Here is an 18,446-nt window from a genome sequence, read left to right on the forward strand (position 1 = left end):
AGTGCTGCCTCTGCCCAGGCCATGCTGTGGATGACGTACGGATCAAGCTCGCCGCCGCTCGTTGCCATGGCACCATGTTTAAGCCTCCCCGTGAAGAATTGAGGTGGAATTGTGAAATGGAAGGTACAATAACTTGAAAATCAGACAAGCACCGTTCTCAGGGAATGGAAATGAAATCACCTGCTCCGGCGACCTTCATCAACAACGTTAATCCCCTTCCCTTCACCCCAGCGCCGACATGCTCAACCACCGGACAACGACGCCAACCACACACGCTGGCTGGAAGTGAGCACAGCAATCAATGGTGCAGCACAGAGGAGAGCAGAATCGAGATATCCAGAAGGCACGCGGGCCGGCGGAGCGCCAGGGGCGCACGGGCAGTGGCGGCCTACTCGCAATGGGCAGGACAGGTTACAGGCGAAGGGGCAGGGGGATTCACAAAAGTGACCAGCAGGTGGAGGGGGCTTAACTATAAAATAATCCCACCACTAACTTTATCCATTGGATTAACACCCTGTTACCTTGATTCATAGTTTCCAAGGTTGCACGGCTTGATTCATAGTTTTCAAGGTTGCACGGGTAGATGGTTTGCATCAGATACATTCCCTAAGAAAATTACCATATAGACATATGCTGCGTGGGCAATTATGCTGGTTTACACAAAAACAGAGAATACACACATGGGAACAAACAACTCCAAAAAACATTAAATCAAACAAAAGACAATGTCACAACTTTTATTTATGTAGCAGAGTGGTGACTATTCTTTAAAATAAGTGACATACTCGTCATTATAGGATCAACACATGAATCATCCGAAACCGGATCACTTTTAAGCATCTAAACTGTGATTAGTGGTGTTATTAGCAATATTCTGGGGGATGGTAGCCCTATCACCTTGTTTCTTCCAGAAGAAGAGAAGCGCGACGAAGCCCAGAATAGGGAAGAGCAGCAGGATGACATCCTTGGATGTGCACCAGTCCCGAGCGCTGCCTGCCGCATAGGCTCCCAGGAGGGCAAGCATGTCCAGCAACATGGCTGTATGCATTGGCCAAAGAGGCTTCTTGCTGTCGAACAGTATCATCCGTGAAAGGAGCAAGGCGATGACGGTGATGGAAGCCATGAAGGAAGTGGAGTTGCTGTAGAAGAAAGCGTTGTACCGATGCTTGTCGATGTTGTAGAGCACCGGGTTGCCTGCGGAGTGGCCATTGCCGTCGTCTTCCCTCCACAGGCCACCAGGTGGTTTTAGGCCTGTCAGGTAAGTCACGCTCGCGGCCAGTATTCCTACCAGCATCAGGTACTTGGCCATCATCTTCTGCTCCTGCTTTGAAGCCTCACCATGCTGATGATTACTTGCTGCACCACTGGGTTTCGAAGGCTCAGCTTGGCTTTGGCTCCCAGTCCCAGCTGCTTTGTTCTTCTGGCTATGGCGGATGATTACCACATAGGCTACAAACGAAAAAACTGCAAGAACCAATGCTAAGTCAACGATGGAGGTTCCCAGATGTAGGGAGCTCCCAGCAGCGTAGGCACCGATGAGGCCGAACATGCCCGCTACCATGCAGACGAAGAGTGCATAGCACCTTATGCCAGGTCCATACAGAGTAGGGTTCAGGAGGAGGACGATGAGAGCCACGGATGCCATGAAGCTTGCTGCATTGCAGTAGAAGAAGGCCTTGTAACGGCGAGGGTACTTGTCTTGGAGGACCGGGAAGCCGGCCCGGTGCCCAAACCTATCGTTCTCCCATAAGCCGCCCGGCGGGGTCAAGCCGGCTTGGTAGGTGAGCGTTGCAGCCAAGATTGCAAGAAGCAGCAGCACCTCACGCTTCTTCTCCAGCTTGTCTTGTTCATGCTTCTTCTCCAACTCATCTCTCAGGCTTCTTACTGAGGTCTAGTGTGAAGAAGACGATGTGGATCACCACGTAGACGAGGACGCCACCAGCCAAGGCAAGAGTGTAGACGGAGGTGCCTGTGTCCCTGCAACTTCCGGCAGCGTATGCGCCTATGAGGCAGAACAGATCCAGTATAAGGGTTGCCTCCAGCGCATGGGCTATCAGGAGTCGTTCGTTCTGCAACATCACCATGATGACCAGGGAGGCCGCGAAAGCGGCCGAGTTGAAGTAGAAGAAGACCCTGTAACGCCGAGGGTGTGTTGTCAGGAGTATTGGGTCTCCTACAGTATGGCCCTCCCCACTGTCTGCCCAGACGCCACCCGGTGGATCTACTCCAGCTTGGTAAGCAACGGTCGCCGCAAGAGTGGCAAGCAACTGGATGAATTCACGAGTCTTGTCCAGAAGATCATCGCGCTTTTTTTTGCTAGTCCTAAATTGCACAAAGAGATAATTAAATTGCGATATGAAAGAATGCTTTTCGTTTGGTGATAATGAAGTTCTTGTCAAGTGTCAAGACTCAATGCTCACGTAGAATTATATATGTAGCTAGACTGCTTGGTTGTAACATTTCAATAGCGGCCTAGACAGCATGGAAATGTTCTTGTTATTAGAATCTGAGCATCCACATTGATCCTCTTAAGACGTGTTAGAGGAAAGATAAGTCATAGAAATTATTATCTAATAATCAATTTCAGTAAGCTCTAATTATCATTACCAATAATAGTCATTGGATCTATTCTATTTTTTTGAAAAGTAACACACCACTGCCATTATGAAAATAGCACAAATTAACATCCCCTCTAAATCTATGTATAAATTACCCACATCTACCATTATAAAAAATAATAAAAGAAACCCAGTCTTCATCCAAATTACCCACCTTTGCTATTATAGAAAATAAATTATTACCCAGTCTTCACCCACTTCTACCATTGTTGATATACAAAAAAATAACTTATGTTATGCATACATGATATATGTGAGCATGCAGTGTGTACACATCACACATGTATGCCAGAAGCAATCGGCATATCAATTTTTATGTTGAACACATAACTTAAGCTAAGGTTTCAACTAAATATACGTCAAACAACATATGGGGGTATGACGCAAAGGAGGAAAACCATTAACTAATGGAGATAAAAAAATCATGCAAGGTAATTAGTAACTAAACTATATATGTTGTGCAACCGATTACAGACAACAAGTATTTGTATGAATACTATGTTATAATGTGAAAAAGAATGAGAGAGTGCAAATATAGACAATTTGACATGGGTCTCATATTTATTTAAAAAATTCTAAAATTAAGTCTCATAAAAATAAACTTAAATATTCCTTTAAATCTACATAAAAATTACCAACATGTGTCATTATGAAAAAAGTAAATAACCATAATGGATGCCTATGTCTATTTCTAAATTCCCCACTTATATCACTATTATTATACAAAAAGCTAACTCAAACTAAACATACATGATGTGTGCTACCATGTAGACCAAGTATACATGCAAGCATGAGAGATAAATATATATTTTATATCTTAACAATCTCAAAAAATGTTTCTTTAACAAATCACGTACTAATGACACAAAATTGTATTAGTACCCCATGACAATAAATTATGTAAGTTTTTAAGTTAGATAAATTTATGCATTTTGACTAAGACACTACAACATATTTACATTGTTAGTTTGGTTGTAGGCACTCTATTTTATGAAAAACTACTACACATATACTTATTTAATAGAGGAAATTCAAAATCTTGATCGCCGAAGTGCATGCTGAAATGACTATTCACGCCATTGTATAATAACTTAAAGTGTATAGTATAGGACCTAGAATATATCACATTTTTAATAGAATAGAACAGGAGAGTTTCGAATAAAATGTATGATGCAATTTACTGTTGAGCTTAGAGCATGCTGACCAAAAATTTGAAGGAACTAAAACCAAAATTTATGCCCAAATCTAGATTGAAAATTTAACAGAGAGAGAACTAATTAGTTGTAGATATATTAAATATATCCATGGACTTTCAATACTTTATGTCTCCTAAGATTCTTCATGGTTAGCTAGTAATAATCTACAGATTCTTAAGCTAATTCTTGTTAAAGGGTAAGAAGTTAACTTCAACCTAGTATAAAGAATGTAGAGTGAGTACGGTTGGCAATGATAAAGATCAATAATACCTGATAAGAATGCAACCGAAGTTGATGGCAAGAACTCGCTGGAGGAAGATGCAGACAAGAACTGGGACGATTAGGGCGAGGACATAGATGGTGTGCCTGCTGTCCCTGCAGCTCCCGGTGGCGTAGGCGCCCCCAAGGCCCAAGATGGCCGTGATGATGAGCCCATAGAGCGGAACCTCGATATCCTTGAGGTGGAACTTCTCGCAGTGCACGGTGATGGTGATGGCCAGCAGGGACGTGATGAAGGCTGTGGTGTTGCTGAAGAAGAAGAACTTGTAGCGAATGGGGTGGAGGCCCTGCAGCATCGGTTCGCCGGCGGCCTCGGTGCCCCGCCAGAAGCCACCGGGCGGGTTCAGCCCGGCCACGTAGGCGATGGTCGCCACGAAGATGGCGAGCACCATCACGATCTCGTGCTTCTCGAGGTCATTGTCGACCAACTCTCCCCTCTCTTGTCTAGTGAACAATTTGGGGACGGCGAAGACCACGCCGGCAAAAGTGCCTCCGACCAGCACGGCGGCGCAAATGGTGGTGAACTTGTCCTGGCTGCCTCCGGCGGCGTAGGCCCCCATGAGGCCGAGCAAGTCGACCACCATCACCGCCCGCGTGAGCTTGAGCAGCCAGCTGCCCTGGTCGTCCCGGTGCAGGAGGAGGAGGAGGAGGCTGACGACGACCGACGCGGCGAAGGAGATGGCGTTGAAGCAGTAGAAGACGATGTAGCGGATGTAGTTGGTCTCCCGGAGGATGGAGTCGCCGGCGAGCTGCCCTTTGGCCGGCGTGTCCTCAAGCCAGGAACCCCCCGGCGGGTTGAGCCCCGCCGCGTAGGTCACCGTCGCCACCAGGGTGGCCAGGAGCAGCAGGTACTTCTTCAGCTGGTACTCCGCCGGCTCGCTACTGTTCTTGCCACTTTGCGGCGGCTGTGCCGCGCCATGCTCGGCCATTGCCGTGCTGGGAGCTTTTCGTCAAGCGCTTTGAGTGACACCATGGGCTCCATGGATTTATACAGTCTGTCTGTCTATGCGTGTGTCCCAATCGTGGCATTACTTGAGCAGGTCACCTTATTTTAAACTTTATTCCCTTGTCGTGGTACTTTTTTTGTATTCGGTAGTCTCATTCAGGCGACCACTCTCTGCACGCTAGGTTTCAATACCTGGTGTGAACAGTCACGCGTATGCTTTGTGTTTGAACGTGTTATACGTACACTTGTACAAGTGTTTTCTCTTTTTTTTTCGTATGAGCAAAAGGCAATAAAAAACATGTGATTTTGTATCTATCATATGGTGGTCTTTGTTTTTGAGGAAAAATAGCTGCTTTTTCGTCGTATTGTTTTGCAAACTGGCAGTACTCTGTGAGGCAGAGCCAATGCAAGGTAAACTGGATTTCAGTTCCTTAATTATGTCATCTGTACACTTGCTCCACAATTATGAGGAAATTAACAAAAATAACAGTGTTTTTTTAAAAATAAATTAACGAAAAAGATATGGAAACAAAAGCGAAAATAATACCCCTCCCCCTCGCTCTTTGATTGTTAGAAAGGTTCATGTATTTGACTATTAATTATATTATTGCATAAAAGTTAATTGAACTATTTTTTCTTGAACAAACATACTAAATCAAGGTTATATTGAATTTTAAGAAAAATAAATAAAGTTAGCTATTGATCACCTTGAATCCTGCTAGAGAGGAGAGAGTTGACGACTATAGTTGTATATCTTTCCAGCTCTGCCCTCAAGTTATTCCCACGCAACAGTAAAAGTGGTCTGAACGCCAGGCCAGGTTTCAATTCCTAATGCCAGGTTTACGAAAGAGGGCCTTTTGCAAAGCTTGAAAAGCCTTCCGTATTCATCAAGCTTATAATGCAACACTGTGTCCTGCATATTGTAGATGATGCAATCATGCAATTAATATCCAAATGCAAACATGGAAATGGTCAAATGGATTCATGAGGGAAGAAAAAAGTACAAGAACTCAAGGCTATATGTCTACTGTAGGACTGAAAATGGGCATATGGCAAAAACCGCAGCAAAGAATCAGAGCTGCCAATGTGCGGTATCCTTCCTCTTCACCACAAAGGTCATGGACAGGGCTCCTCAGCAGCCGGAACACTCCGACATAAAAGACCACTTGTAGGGTCCCTGGTTGTGACCTTCTGTTTACTTGCATGTGTGGGCCCCAGTAGGAGAAACTATGTTTTCTAGGAGAAAAGATTGCCAAAAAGATACTTTGAAAAGGTATACCAAACAAAACTTTTCTAAATAAGCTGATGAATAAGGAAGCCAAATGAGCCATAGTAAGTCAAAGGGTCGTGGGCAAGCAACTTTTCTATTTTAGAAAAATATAGTCATGGCATTCGTTGTTTGTGATTTAGCATATTAAACTTAGTGACAGCTACAAACTAAGGGATTTGACTTTTGAGAGTTTATGGTTTGCTACCTGGAGATGTTATTACTATGAGTTTGTATCTTATTTTGATTCTAGGTTAAATTTTGTGGTGGTGGATGCGATTTGTGTAAGAGCAAGACAAAAGTATGCTTAGAAACACATTAGTTGTACCAGTTTTTTTTTTCAAGTTTAGTTAAAGTTGAGCTGAGTTAATAAGCTAGACCGAGGAAAGTAAAGCCGGCTCAATATCCAGCCCTACCACACCAGTGTCCTGCATTTGCCATCCAAAAATTTATTGCGGAAAATGAACTAGAACCTGAACAATGAATGGTTCAGGTTTGGGATTGAGCATATGCAGTGAGGAGATTTGTCTCTCATAAGCCCCTATAAAAGACACCAATTCAACTCTTTTTCCATGTACAATCCATTGACATGAGTTGTCTCTGTTCCCAAGAAGGAGGCCATGTAGCAGTTACGACCACTTCGCGCGTGTACATGGAACTGAGGCAATGGCTCCACATCGGTGTATAAATGGAACTTATTCCATGTTAGGGTTCTCCACTGTCACCATGAAAGTATTGCGAGGAAGGCAGTCGTTTTCTCTTGTTTTCAAGTTGCTCAGGTAATGCTGGTGAAAGAAGCAACGTGCTCGCTGGGATTTGAAAAAATATCCGGTGCTCCAACAAATGCAGCAGAGTTGAGGTAACAATTTCTCTCAATTTGCTTCCCTTATTCTGGGTCCACAAATCGTACTGGATTGAGTACTTTAGAAAAAAAACTAGACTTGTGCATGTAACTCAGGCCGACCTAGTTATGCCCGAAAATGAAGGCATGCTAGCGTATAGTCCTCAACAAAGGAACGCTAGAACTGAAACGAACCGGGCCAGCAACTCCAAGAGGCTGCTAATCTTACCCCCAATATCTTTTTTAAGGAAAAAAGAGAGAAAAGATGAACTCCAACAATCCACCTAAACCTTCCCCAATTTTTTAGCGACGCTAAAAAACAGCCTGCCACCGCGTATATTTTAGCGTTGGCGTTCCTCCCCCAATCCTGATTCCCGCACGCCCACGCGTCCCTTCCGATAGACCCAATACGATGACGTGGCGTGTGTTTGAAATATTGGGGGCTATTTATTAGCGATCTGCTGTGGACTGATATGTTTTTGGGGGAAATTTTTTTTGGAAGAACCCCCAATACATAGTTTTGGGGAAGAATTTTTTAGGATACTCTTGGAGTTGCTCTAAGCCCATTCTCTTGACCCCAAAAAGTACTTTTTCTTTTTTTTTAAAGGTGTTGCTAGCGCCTGGAAGTCCGATGGGAAAACTTCCCATCAAACGCTCCATTGGTCCATCGCAACATCAAAAAATAACGTCTGCAACATACAAATAAATGTTTGCAACATAGAAAATCACCATTTGCAACATCAAAAAACATGTTGAAAAAACTTTATTAGCCATCTGTTGATGATGAGAAAAAACCTGCCACAATATCTATTTCGTGTTGCATGGAACATTCAAATCTCTCATTGAAAATGCAACATCCAGATAAAACACTTGCAACATGTGTGTGAAACATATGCAACATCGCAACATCTAGATCTAATTTGCAACATCCACATGAAACACTTGCAACATGCTTCTGAAAATATTTGAAACACTTGAAACATACGCTTGCAACATGCAGCAAACCCTAGCAGGAGGAGCACTGCACAACGGGATCCGACGCTAGGAAATGGTGGAGGAGGAGGATGGCGGCGGCCAGTGCGGCTCGCCCCTGGCTGTAGGGGAGTAGCGCTTGGCACCCTTCCCTGTGGAGCTCCTCAGGCGGCCAAGCCCATTGCCGGCGGAGCAGCTCCTCCGGCGACCGGCATGGCTCGGCCCCTAGCCGTGGGGCAGCAGCGGCCCATGCCCCTGGCACTCGAGCGGCGCCCGGCGCCGTTCCCAGTGGAGCTCCTTCGGCAGCCAGCACAGCTCGCCCCTAGCCGTGGGAGAGTGGTGGCCGGCGCAGCTCCTCCAGCAGAGCACCTCCCGACGACCATGCCCCTCCCCGGCGGAGCTCCTCCCCCATCCGTGTGTGTGTGTGAGAGAGAGAGAGAGAGATTTGGTGGTGTGAAATGAGCGGTGGGTAACATCCATATGAGGCATGGGAGTGGTGGGTGGGGCCACGTCCGATATTTCACCCGAACGTCACACACCCTATCCCAAGCATTACCCTTTTTTTTAATTGTGGGGCCCACCTAGCGGTGAGGGGGAGAGAGGGAAAGGGGAGATGGGCTGGCGAAAGAAGGGGGCCGGTGGCCTGCTGTCTGCTGGGCCGATCGGAGCGGGTCGGGCCCACAGGCTCGGCTCGATAGAAAAGATAGATTATTTTCAGAAATAATTTTGCGTGTAAAGATAAATCTAGAAAATTCTAGATAAATCATTTAACTCATGAAAAAATACTCTAAAAATCCTAAAAATTCCTAGAGATAGTTTGGGACACGAGGAGTCCAAATAAAACACTTGGATCTCATGAAAAGGATTCTAGATCCTTCCAAAAATTTGGATTTAGTTCTAGGAAAAGGAGAATAAATTCCAGAAAAAATTGAAAAACTCTCAGAAGGGTCTGGGCATCGTCTAAACGCATTTTTGAAACTTTTGCACTAATGAAACACCAAGATGCACTGGCATGAATCTGCAGACACAGAACAACATTATTTAATTCCAAAAAATAAACAATTATATTTTCTATACTAAATTTCCTGGGAAGAAAAATAAATGTTGGAACTTTTTTTTTAAATTATGAGAAAATTATTGTTTAATTATTTCTTCTAATCACATCCTGAAATTCAAAAATTTCTGGGTGTGACATGCATGCTACTGAAATGACTATTCACGCCATTGTAGTAACTTAAAGCGTAGAATAGGACCTAAATCACATTTTTTAATAGAATAGAAAAGGAGAGTTTTGAATAAAAGGTATGTTGCGAATTTATTGTTCAGCTTAACTAAAACAAAAATTTAAGCACAAATCTTGATTGAAAATTGAACAGAGAGAGAACAAAGATAAGCAATCTTGATTAGTTATATAGATATATTAAATTTATCCATGGACCTCTAATACTTATGTCTTCTAAGATTCTCCAGGGTTACCTAGTAATATTAAAGGCATATTAAAGGTATGAACTGGGACGATTAGGGCGAGGACGTAGGTGGTGTGCCTGCTGTCCCTGCAGCTCCCGGTGGCCGTGATGATGAGACCATAGAGCGGGACCTTGATATCCTTGAGGTGGAACTTCTCGCAGTGCACGGTGATGGTGATGGCCAGCAGGGACGTGATGAAGGCTGTCGTGTTGCTGAAGAAGAACTTGTAGCGGATGGGGTGGAGGCCCTGCAGCACCGGTTCGCCGGCGGTCTCGGTGCCCCGCCAGAAGCCACCGGGCAGGTTCAGACCGGCCACGTAGGCGATGGTCGCCACGAAGATGGCGAGCACCATCACGATTTCGTGCTTCTCGAGGTCGTCGGCGTCCAACGACGCCTCCTTCCCTTGTCTAGTGAACATTTGGGGACGGCGAAGACCACCCCGGCGAAGGTGCCGCCGACCAGCACGGCGGCGCAAATGGTGGTGAACTTGTCCTGGCTGCCTCCGGCGGGTTGAGCCCCGCCGCGTATAGTAGGTCATCGTCGCAACCAGGGTCGCCAGGAGCAGCAGGTACTTCTTCAGCTGGTACTCCATTGACGACGATGGAGCTGGTACTCTTGTTCTATTTGGCGAAATGAAACTTTGAGCGACTACCAGGAAGAAAAAACTTTGAGCGACACCCATGGGCTCTCTATGCATGAATTTATGGGGCGCACACAGCTAGCATCATGTCTGCGTGTGACCCAATCATGGCATTACTTGATCAAGTCATCTTATTTTAGACTTTATTCCCATGTCCCTTCTTCTCTGGCCTACTTTATGCCCTCTATTTGCATTCGGTAGTCTCATGCAAATAAATGAACCCTAGAATAGCCTCATCATGGACTTGCTCCTCTACTCTAGGTAGGAGAGATACGAAGAAAATGAAAAGACGGATTCGAGAAAATTTGGGCACGGCTACCAAAACATTATACGCTGTACCAAAATATTCTCCGGCAGAGTAGCTCTAGATCATATGGTGCAAAAGGAGCGAGTGAGGGGTGTGATCAGACAGACAAAAAGACCGGGTGCTGAGAACATTAGAAACACGTCGTGTCCTTTAATTTTTTGCTATTTTAGACTTCATAGACTCCCTGCTTTCTCAGATGGAATGGACTGTGTTTTATGCCCATATTTTGTATTTGGTAGTCTCAACTCTTTTCCTCTTCTCGATTATTTTAGAAACGTACTACTATATGAGGATCCTTGGTGTAGAAATGCCCATGAAATACCCATTTAAGCATCAGAGAATAATGCACGGCATAATGACATCGAGCAAACCCTTTTATTCATTACTTGTAGATAAACAAAGAATACATACGCATTGGGTGGATCATACCGTACAAAGAATAATACATACATGTCCATGCACACATTGGACTCCAACAAACTCTTAAATAAGCAAACTAATAACGACCGTGTCACAGCTGTTATTACTTACAACCGTACCATGTCCAAACCGACCTTCAGAATTTGTACTATACGGATGAGGATTGGGTTCTCCTCTGTTTCATGCATCCTTGGCATTTGTTGCAGAGGAACAGAACCCCCAAAATCAGGAGCAGGATGGGAACGAGCATCAGGACGACCTTGGTGGATGTACCCCATTTCCGAGCAGTGCCTGCCGCGTAGGCTACCAGGAGGGCGAACATGTCCAGCACCATGGCAGTGTGCATCGGCCAAAGATGAATTTTATGGCTCTTCCTAGGCACGTGCATGATCATCCGTAAAAGCAGCGAGGCTATGATGGCGATGGACGCCATGAAGGAGGTGGAGTTGCTGTAGAAGAAAACATTGTACCTCCGCTTGTTGGTGTCATAGAGGACCGGGTAGCCAGCGGCCGAGTGTCCGTTGGCGTCGTCCCTCCACATACCACCAGGTGGTTTCAGACCCGTCAGGTACGTCACGCTCGCACCCAGTATTCCTACCAGCATGAGGAACATGATCATGGTATCGTCTTGTGCATTCTTCTTCTCCTTGGCTTGTTTCTTCTTCTTGGCTTCACCCTTACTCCGGAAGCATCTCACATAGATTGCAACCGCAAAAGATGCAATAGTCAATGCAGAAGCCAGTGCCAACACGATGATGGAGGTTCGCAGATGCATGGAGCTTCCAGCAGAGTAGGCACCCATGAGGCCGAACATGCCGGCAACCATGCAGACGTAGAGCGCATAGCACTCTATTCCAGGCTTGTACAGATTTGGGTTGAGGAGGAGGACAATGAGGGCCACGGAAGCCATGAAGCTTGCCGCATTGAAGTAGTAGAATATCTTGTAACGGATAGGGTACTTGTCCAGGAGCACCGGGAAGCCGGCGCGGTGCCCAGACTTGTCATCCTCCTCCCAGAAGCCGCCTGGAGGTGTCAAGCCGGCTTGGTACGCGAGCGTTGCGCCCAAGACTGAAAGCAACAGCAGCACATCACGCTTCTTCGTCAACCTGCCTTCTTCTTCTTTTTCTTCTCCTTCATTGGTCGTACTGCTGCCTGATGTGCTGCCCGCAGGCGTGCTGTCTAGAGTGAAGAAGACGATGTGGATCACCACATAGATGAGGACAGCACCAGCCATGGCAACCGTGTAAATGGAGGTGCTTGTGTCCCTGGCACTTCCGGCAGCGTATGCGCCTATGAGGCCAAACAGATCCAGTATCATGGCCGCCTCCAGCGCATGGAGTCTAACCAGGCGTTCGCTCTGCAACATTACCATGATGACTAGGGATGCCACGAAGGCTGCCGAGTTGAAATAGAAGAAGACCTTGTACCGCACAGGGTGCGTTGTTAGGAGTATTGGGTCTCCAACCTTGTGACCCTCCCCACTTTCTGCCCAGACGCCACCAGGCGGATCCACTCCCGCTTGGTAAGCAATGGTCGCCGCAAGAATGGCAAGCAACTGAATATCTTCACGTGTCTTTTCCAGCAGTAATTGCACTGGTGTCCTATTGTCCTCCGCAGATGTACCGCTACAAATAAACCAGAATATATATTTAGGTGATTACTATTATTAGTGGCAAAGTATTGTTTTGTCACTGTTAATTGGGGTAATAAAGTGTCATAATGCGACAGCATACTCCTATGTCTGTAGTGCCAAAACACTGTATTGTCACTACTCACCGCCTGTTTATTGTGACTGAGATATATTTTTGTTCTTAACTAATGTATAGTATTTCCACCAATTTTTTTTGCTCGTATCACATCAGCGATTAAAAAAGTTAGTTACGGAATATTATTGGGTCACTGGTCGCCACAAACCGGACTATTTCCACCCTGTGGCGTAGTCTATTTGTGAAAAAAAAATTGTTATAGCACCACAATATATGTCTTTATTAGTGACAAAATACTGTTTTTTCAGTATTCGCCATGGTATGTTATTGTGACTGAACTATTTCTTCCTTTCTATTATGTAGTATTTATCAGTCATCAAAATATTATTATATCACTATATACTATATTAATTGTGACTGACCATTTGTCCTGGCTATTGTAGCCTGTGTCCTCAATAGTATTTAGTAGAATGTGAATAAATACTATATCATCTTCTTAAGTGAGTGCCAAGATCTCCTAGCATGACTTCAAGAATGAAACTCTAGAGCTTTCCAAAGTTACTGGGAAAAAGATAAGCCTATGCAAAACCTTTTGATGACAAAACACCATTCATAAACAAAAAGGGGACTTAATCATGCACATGAAGTGATACAAAAAGCCATACTATCAAGACTCAGAAGTCATGTAAAATTATGGAGCTAGGCTGCTAGATTTTTTTTGTTTGAATATCTAGGGAGCAGTGCAAGATGCACTACCGGAAACCTCTAATTTGCCGAGTGTAATTATGTTTGCCAAGTGCATTCCCTCGAGCACTCGGCAAAGAGCTCTTTGCCGAGTGCTATGCGAAAAACACTCGGCAAAATAATTACACTCGGTAAACAAAGAGTTTGTCGAGTGTTTTCTTTTTTGCACTCGGCAAACAAAGAGTTTGCTGAGTGTTTTCTTTTTTGCACTTGGCAAAAAAAAGAAGGAGAAGAAAAAAATGAAAGAAAACTTTGCCAAGTGCCCCCGATCTGGGGCACTCGGCAAACAAAAACTATCCTATTAACCCCCCAGCACCCCATGCACCCCTCCCGTCCCTAGTGCCTCCACCCACCCCTCCCATCCCCATCCCTTCTTCCTTGACACGCCCGATCCCCAGCGTCCCTCCCCTTCCTGCCGCCGCCGGCCCTCCCCTCCCTCCCTCTCCTGGGCCTCCTCCCCTCCTCCCGTCGGCGGCCGGCCCCGGCCCCTCCCCTCCTTGCCCTGCGCCACCCTGGATCCGCCCCGCTGCCGCCTCCTCTCGCCGGCGCCACCTTGGATCCGCCGCCTCCCTCTTCTCCAGGGGCGGTGCCCCTCCCCTCCTCCCGCCGAGCGTGCGCGGATCGAGGGCGGCGTCCTCAGTGCAAGCGTGCGGCACGGCCCGGAGGGAGCAATGGCCGGGCCCCGCGAGCTACGCATGCAGCAGCGGCTCGGTGGTGGCGGAGTGGCGTGGCTCCAGGGTGATGCCGACGGTGACGCGCAGGCAAGGCCGCTCATAGGCAGAGGGAGCTCCACGCCCGGTGTATGCGAGGCGGGTGGTGGTGGCGGGGCAGCGGTGGGCCTTAGCGAGCCTCGCCCACGGTGGATCCAGGCGGCGGCGGTGAGCCTGGCGAGGGAGCTGATATTGGCGGCGGCCGTGGTGGGCGGCGGCCGGTGGTGGCGTGTGATGGTGGCAATTTGTTTTCTTTTTATTTTTTGCGAAAAATGTTTGCCGAGTGTTTTTGGATGCTCAGCTAAGTGTTTGCCGAGTGCCCGACGAAAAACACTCGGCAAAGTTAGTTTGCCATTTAAATTTTTTTGCCGTGTGCCTAACACTCGGCAAAGAGTTCGCTGAGTGGCACGCGGCAAAGCTCCCGTTTCCGGTAGTGATGGTCTAATAAGAAATGAAATCAATGCAAAATCACTTTTAAAGAATTTTCAAATGTGGATAAAAAAAGCGATGTATCACTTAAGGGTGGATCAGACTCGGGTGACTGAGGACGATGCTTTTGGATTGCTTCCAATGGCAGCTCTCCGTCAATGTTTTGATCATTGATGACCTCATCTCCCCCCACGCCGTTTGGATTGCAGCCAAGGTTTGGCAAACCTGCAGCCAGTTCATTTTCACGCCAACTCGATCTGCGCCAAAACGCTAGCGGCGAATTGCTGCACCAAAAATTTGGCTTGCCAACGGTTTGGCGGCGAATTGCTGCAACGAGAACCAAACGTGCCCTAAAACCCAGGGGCGGACCTAGGGCTCGGGTTGCCCGGGCTGCAGCTCGGGGCGAGCCCATGTAGCCCCTTTAACATATATAGTGTTTAGCTAAAAAACTATAATCTCATCAGAGAAAAGGAGGCTCAGGAGGTGTTAATCAGCAGCTCAGCTCGGGGCGTAGTTCCGTTCTGGATCCGCCCCTGCTAAAACCTATATATGTCTATTCCTTTTTTTTTTATAAAACTTGTGTGTTTGTCACTAATAAAGATCAAAGGTACACTACCGGAAACGGAAGGTTTGCCGTGTGCCTAGGGCACACGGCGAAGCCCCTAAAACACTCGGTGAACCCTTTGCCGAGTGTAACACTCGGCAAAGGGCACACGGCAAAAAAATTGTCGGCAAACACTAGTTTGCCGAGTGTTTTTTGTTGGGCACCCGGCAAAGAGATGCTGAGTGCCCAAAAAAACACTCAGCGTACTTTTTTTGAAAAAAATAAAAAAAAAAACAGCCGCCGTCACGCACCCACGGCCGTCGTCACCCACCCACGGCCGCCGCACCACCACCACCCACGCCGCCGGCACCACCACCACCCACGACCGCCGCACCACCACCACCCACGCCACCAGCACCACCACCACCGCACCACCACAGCACCACCACCGCACCACCACACCACCCGGCCGCCACGCCCGCCCCCGCCCACCACGGCCTCCGCCGGATCCGGCCGGGATGGAGGAGGCGGCGGCCAGATCCGGCCGGGATGGAGGGGGCGGCGGCCAGATCCAGCCGGGAGAGGGGGCGAGTGCCGCCTCCCGCCGGAGGAGAGGGAGGTGACTCGCGCCGCCAGAGGAGGAGAGGGAGGGGAGGGACGCCCCCCACGCTGGAGGAGAGGGAGGCGAGGGGGCTCCCGGCTCGCGTGCGGGAGGGGCGTGAGTGCGGGAGGGAGGGGAGGAGAGGGGTGTGGTACGGGAGGGGAGGGGCGTGAGTGTGGGAGGGAGGGGAGGGTCGTGGTCCTGGGTGTGCCGTGTGTGGGGGGAGGTGAGGGGCCGGGGCGTGTGGTGGGAGGGGGACGGTGTGCGTGCCGGGGGGACAGGGCGTGGGGCCGGGGGGACGGTGCGGTTGCGGGAACACGGGTTCGCCGAGTGTGGGAGAAAAAACACTCGGCGAACCCTTGTTTGCCGAGTGTTTTTATGTATACACTCGGCGAACCCGTTGATTGCCGTGTGTTTTTTTAACCGAGTGTTTTTGTGTATGCACTCGGCGAATCCTTTGTTTGCCGAGTGCCCGAGAGATTGCACTCGGTAAAAATAAAACACTCGGCAAACGCCGAGTTTCCCGTAGTTGTAGTTGTGTGTGTTATACAAAAAGTCACGGCTGCATGCTAGAGGGAGAGAGGGAGAGGGAGGGAGGGAGGGAGAGAGAGGAGGGGAGAGAGGGGGAGAGAGAGAGTACATCTATGATTTTTTCCCTGGACTTCTTTAAAATGTAAATAAATTTCTCTAAAAGAAACGTGCACGTCATATATACTAATAAAGTAGGGTGAATGCAGAGATGAAAAAATTCGATAATTGAAGTTTGAATGCCAGTGCATATATGTACCTGCTGGAGTTAAGGACCTTGTTGAAAAGGTTCTTGATCCTTTCACCGCAAGAAGTGATCTTGGCTTGAAACCGGTGGGCAACAATCTGAAGAAGAATGGAGGCCGCAGCGAAGGCGACAAGCAGAAGGACAACATAGGTGGTGTGCCTGCTGTCCCTGCAGCTCCCGAAGGCGTAAGCGCCCACGAGGCCCAGCAACGCTACGACGATGGGCCCATAAAGCGCGACCTTCCTTACGCTCGCCGAGATCTTCTGCTGGAGCAGGTCCTGCAGCTTGTCGTAGCTCACGATGAGCATGATGGCGAGCAGGGACGCGACGAAGGCGGTGGTGTTGAGGAAGAAGAAAGCCCTGTAGCGCCTGGGATGGAGGCCCTGCAGCACCGGCTCGCCGGCGGTGTGGTGTCCCGCCTCGGAGCTCCGCCAGAAACCGCCGGGCGGGTTCAGCCCGGCCACGTACGCGATCGTCGCCGCGAAGATGGCGAGCACCAGCAGGGTCTCGAGATTCTCGAGCTGCTCGTTGTCCTCGCCCGCCTTCCCTTTCCCACTGTGGCGGAGCGAGATGATGAAAGCGAGGGCAATGGCCCCGAAGGCGGCGATGCCAGAGGCCAGCAGGCAGGCGGCGCAGGTGGTGGTGAACCTGTCGTGGCTGCTGCCGACGCCGTAGGCCCCCATGAGGCCCAGAAGGTCGACCACCATCATTAACCGCACGAGTTGGAGCAGCAGCCAGCCGCCAAAGCTGTCCTCGCCATCCTGGTGCAGGATGAGGAGGAGGAGGCCGGCCAGGAGCGACGCGGCGAAGGAGATGGCGTTGAAGTAGTAGAAGACGATGTAGCGAGTGTAGTTGGTCTGCCGGAGGATGGAGTCGCCGGCGAGCCGCCCTTCCGCCGGCGAGTCCTCCAGCCAGGAACCACCCGGCAGGTTGAGCCCCGCCGCGTAGGTCACCGTCGCCACCAGGGTGGCCAGGAGCAGCAGGTACTTCTTCAGCTCATACTCCGTCGATTGCGGCTTGCTGCCCGGCGGCCGCTGGTCGCGGGAGTTCATTCTGTACTGTTGGGTTCTTTGAGTGACACCGTAACCATGGGTTTTTATCGATCGAGTTCTCTCTATTTATAGAGCTGACAGCATCACTGTGCGCGTCTGTCTGTCTTTCTGTATGCGTGTGTCCCAATCGTGGTATTACTTGAGCAGGTCACCATATTTTTAAACTTTATTCCCTTCTCGTCTCGTGCTACTTTTGTATCCGGTAGTGTCTCATTCAAGTGACCACTGTGTGCACGCCAGGTTCCAATACCTCGTGTGTGTGATACATTTGTACAAGTTGTTTTCCTTTTTCTTTCGCATGAGCAAAGCTCTAAAAGAATCATGTGATTTTTAGTCGTATTCATGCGTTCAAATAAAATGGTGGTCTTTTTGAAATGCTAGCACCTTTTTTTCTCAGGTTGTTTTGCAAACTGCAAGTACTATATATGTAACGCAGAGGCAATATAATGCAAGGTATCTCTGCAGCTCTGCCTAATTAAGTTGTGCCCACGCAACAGTAAATGGGCTCTGCACGCCAGGTTTCAGTTCCTCATGTCATCTATACACTTGCTCCGCAAATTATACTGAAATCCAATCCAATTCAGATATCATCGGCACCGAGCAGTTGTTTCAGCCATGAGCTATTCAGGTTTTTGCAAATAAATCATCGAGACATGCATTGACGATTTGCAAAATGCAAATAAAGGGAGACACTCATCCATAGCCACGTACCCGCAGACTGCATTCTGCGCTGCTGCCTTCTGGTTAGCGCCGGGCCATCGGTGTTGCGGTTGCGGTGTCAGGCAGAACATGACGGGACGAACGAGTCGACGACCCCACTTGCACTGGGTCCTATACGGGCCTGCAAAGAAGACATGTTGGCTTAGGAGTTTTATAGAATAGTACAATTTGTTGGCCTCATGTCATATTTTGCTACAATTGCATAGTACAAC

At 48.1% G+C, this 18,446-nt stretch overlaps 1 protein-coding gene and 1 pseudogene across 1 annotated transcript; both read right to left on the bottom strand.

Annotated features, from left to right (window-relative positions):
- Positions 1-555: 555 nt before the first annotated feature.
- On the bottom strand, positions 556-5,037 carry LOC117866964 (uncharacterized; annotated as a pseudogene).
- Positions 5,038-10,889: 5,852 nt separating this feature from the next.
- LOC117866473 (uncharacterized) lies at positions 10,890-17,547 on the bottom strand. Its single transcript, XM_034750681.2, has 2 exons — positions 16,475-17,547; positions 10,890-12,578 (listed from the first exon to the last, which is right to left on the bottom strand). Exons 1-2 carry the CDS (start codon positions 17,512-17,514, stop codon positions 11,102-11,104), a joined length of 2,517 nt encoding a protein of 838 aa, XP_034606572.1. The 5' UTR covers positions 17,515-17,547; the 3' UTR covers positions 10,890-11,101.
- Between the last annotated feature and the right edge of the window lie 899 nt (positions 17,548-18,446).

Source organism: Setaria viridis, chromosome 8 (assembly GCF_005286985.2).
Source record: "Setaria viridis chromosome 8, Setaria_viridis_v4.0, whole genome shotgun sequence".
NCBI lineage: Eukaryota > Viridiplantae > Streptophyta > Magnoliopsida > Poales > Poaceae > Setaria > Setaria viridis.

What these genes read in the sequence shown, in the direction of transcription:
- LOC117866473 (XM_034750681.2), bottom strand. Translation starts at nt 17,514, where the DNA reads ATGAACTCCCGCGACCAGCGGCCGCCGGGCAGCAAGCCGCAATCGACG. An exon ending in AAGGTCCTTAACTCCAGCAG is followed by an intron (nt 12,579 to 16,474) that starts GTACATATATGC and finishes GTTTATTTGTAG; the next exon opens with CGGTACATCTGCGGAGGACA.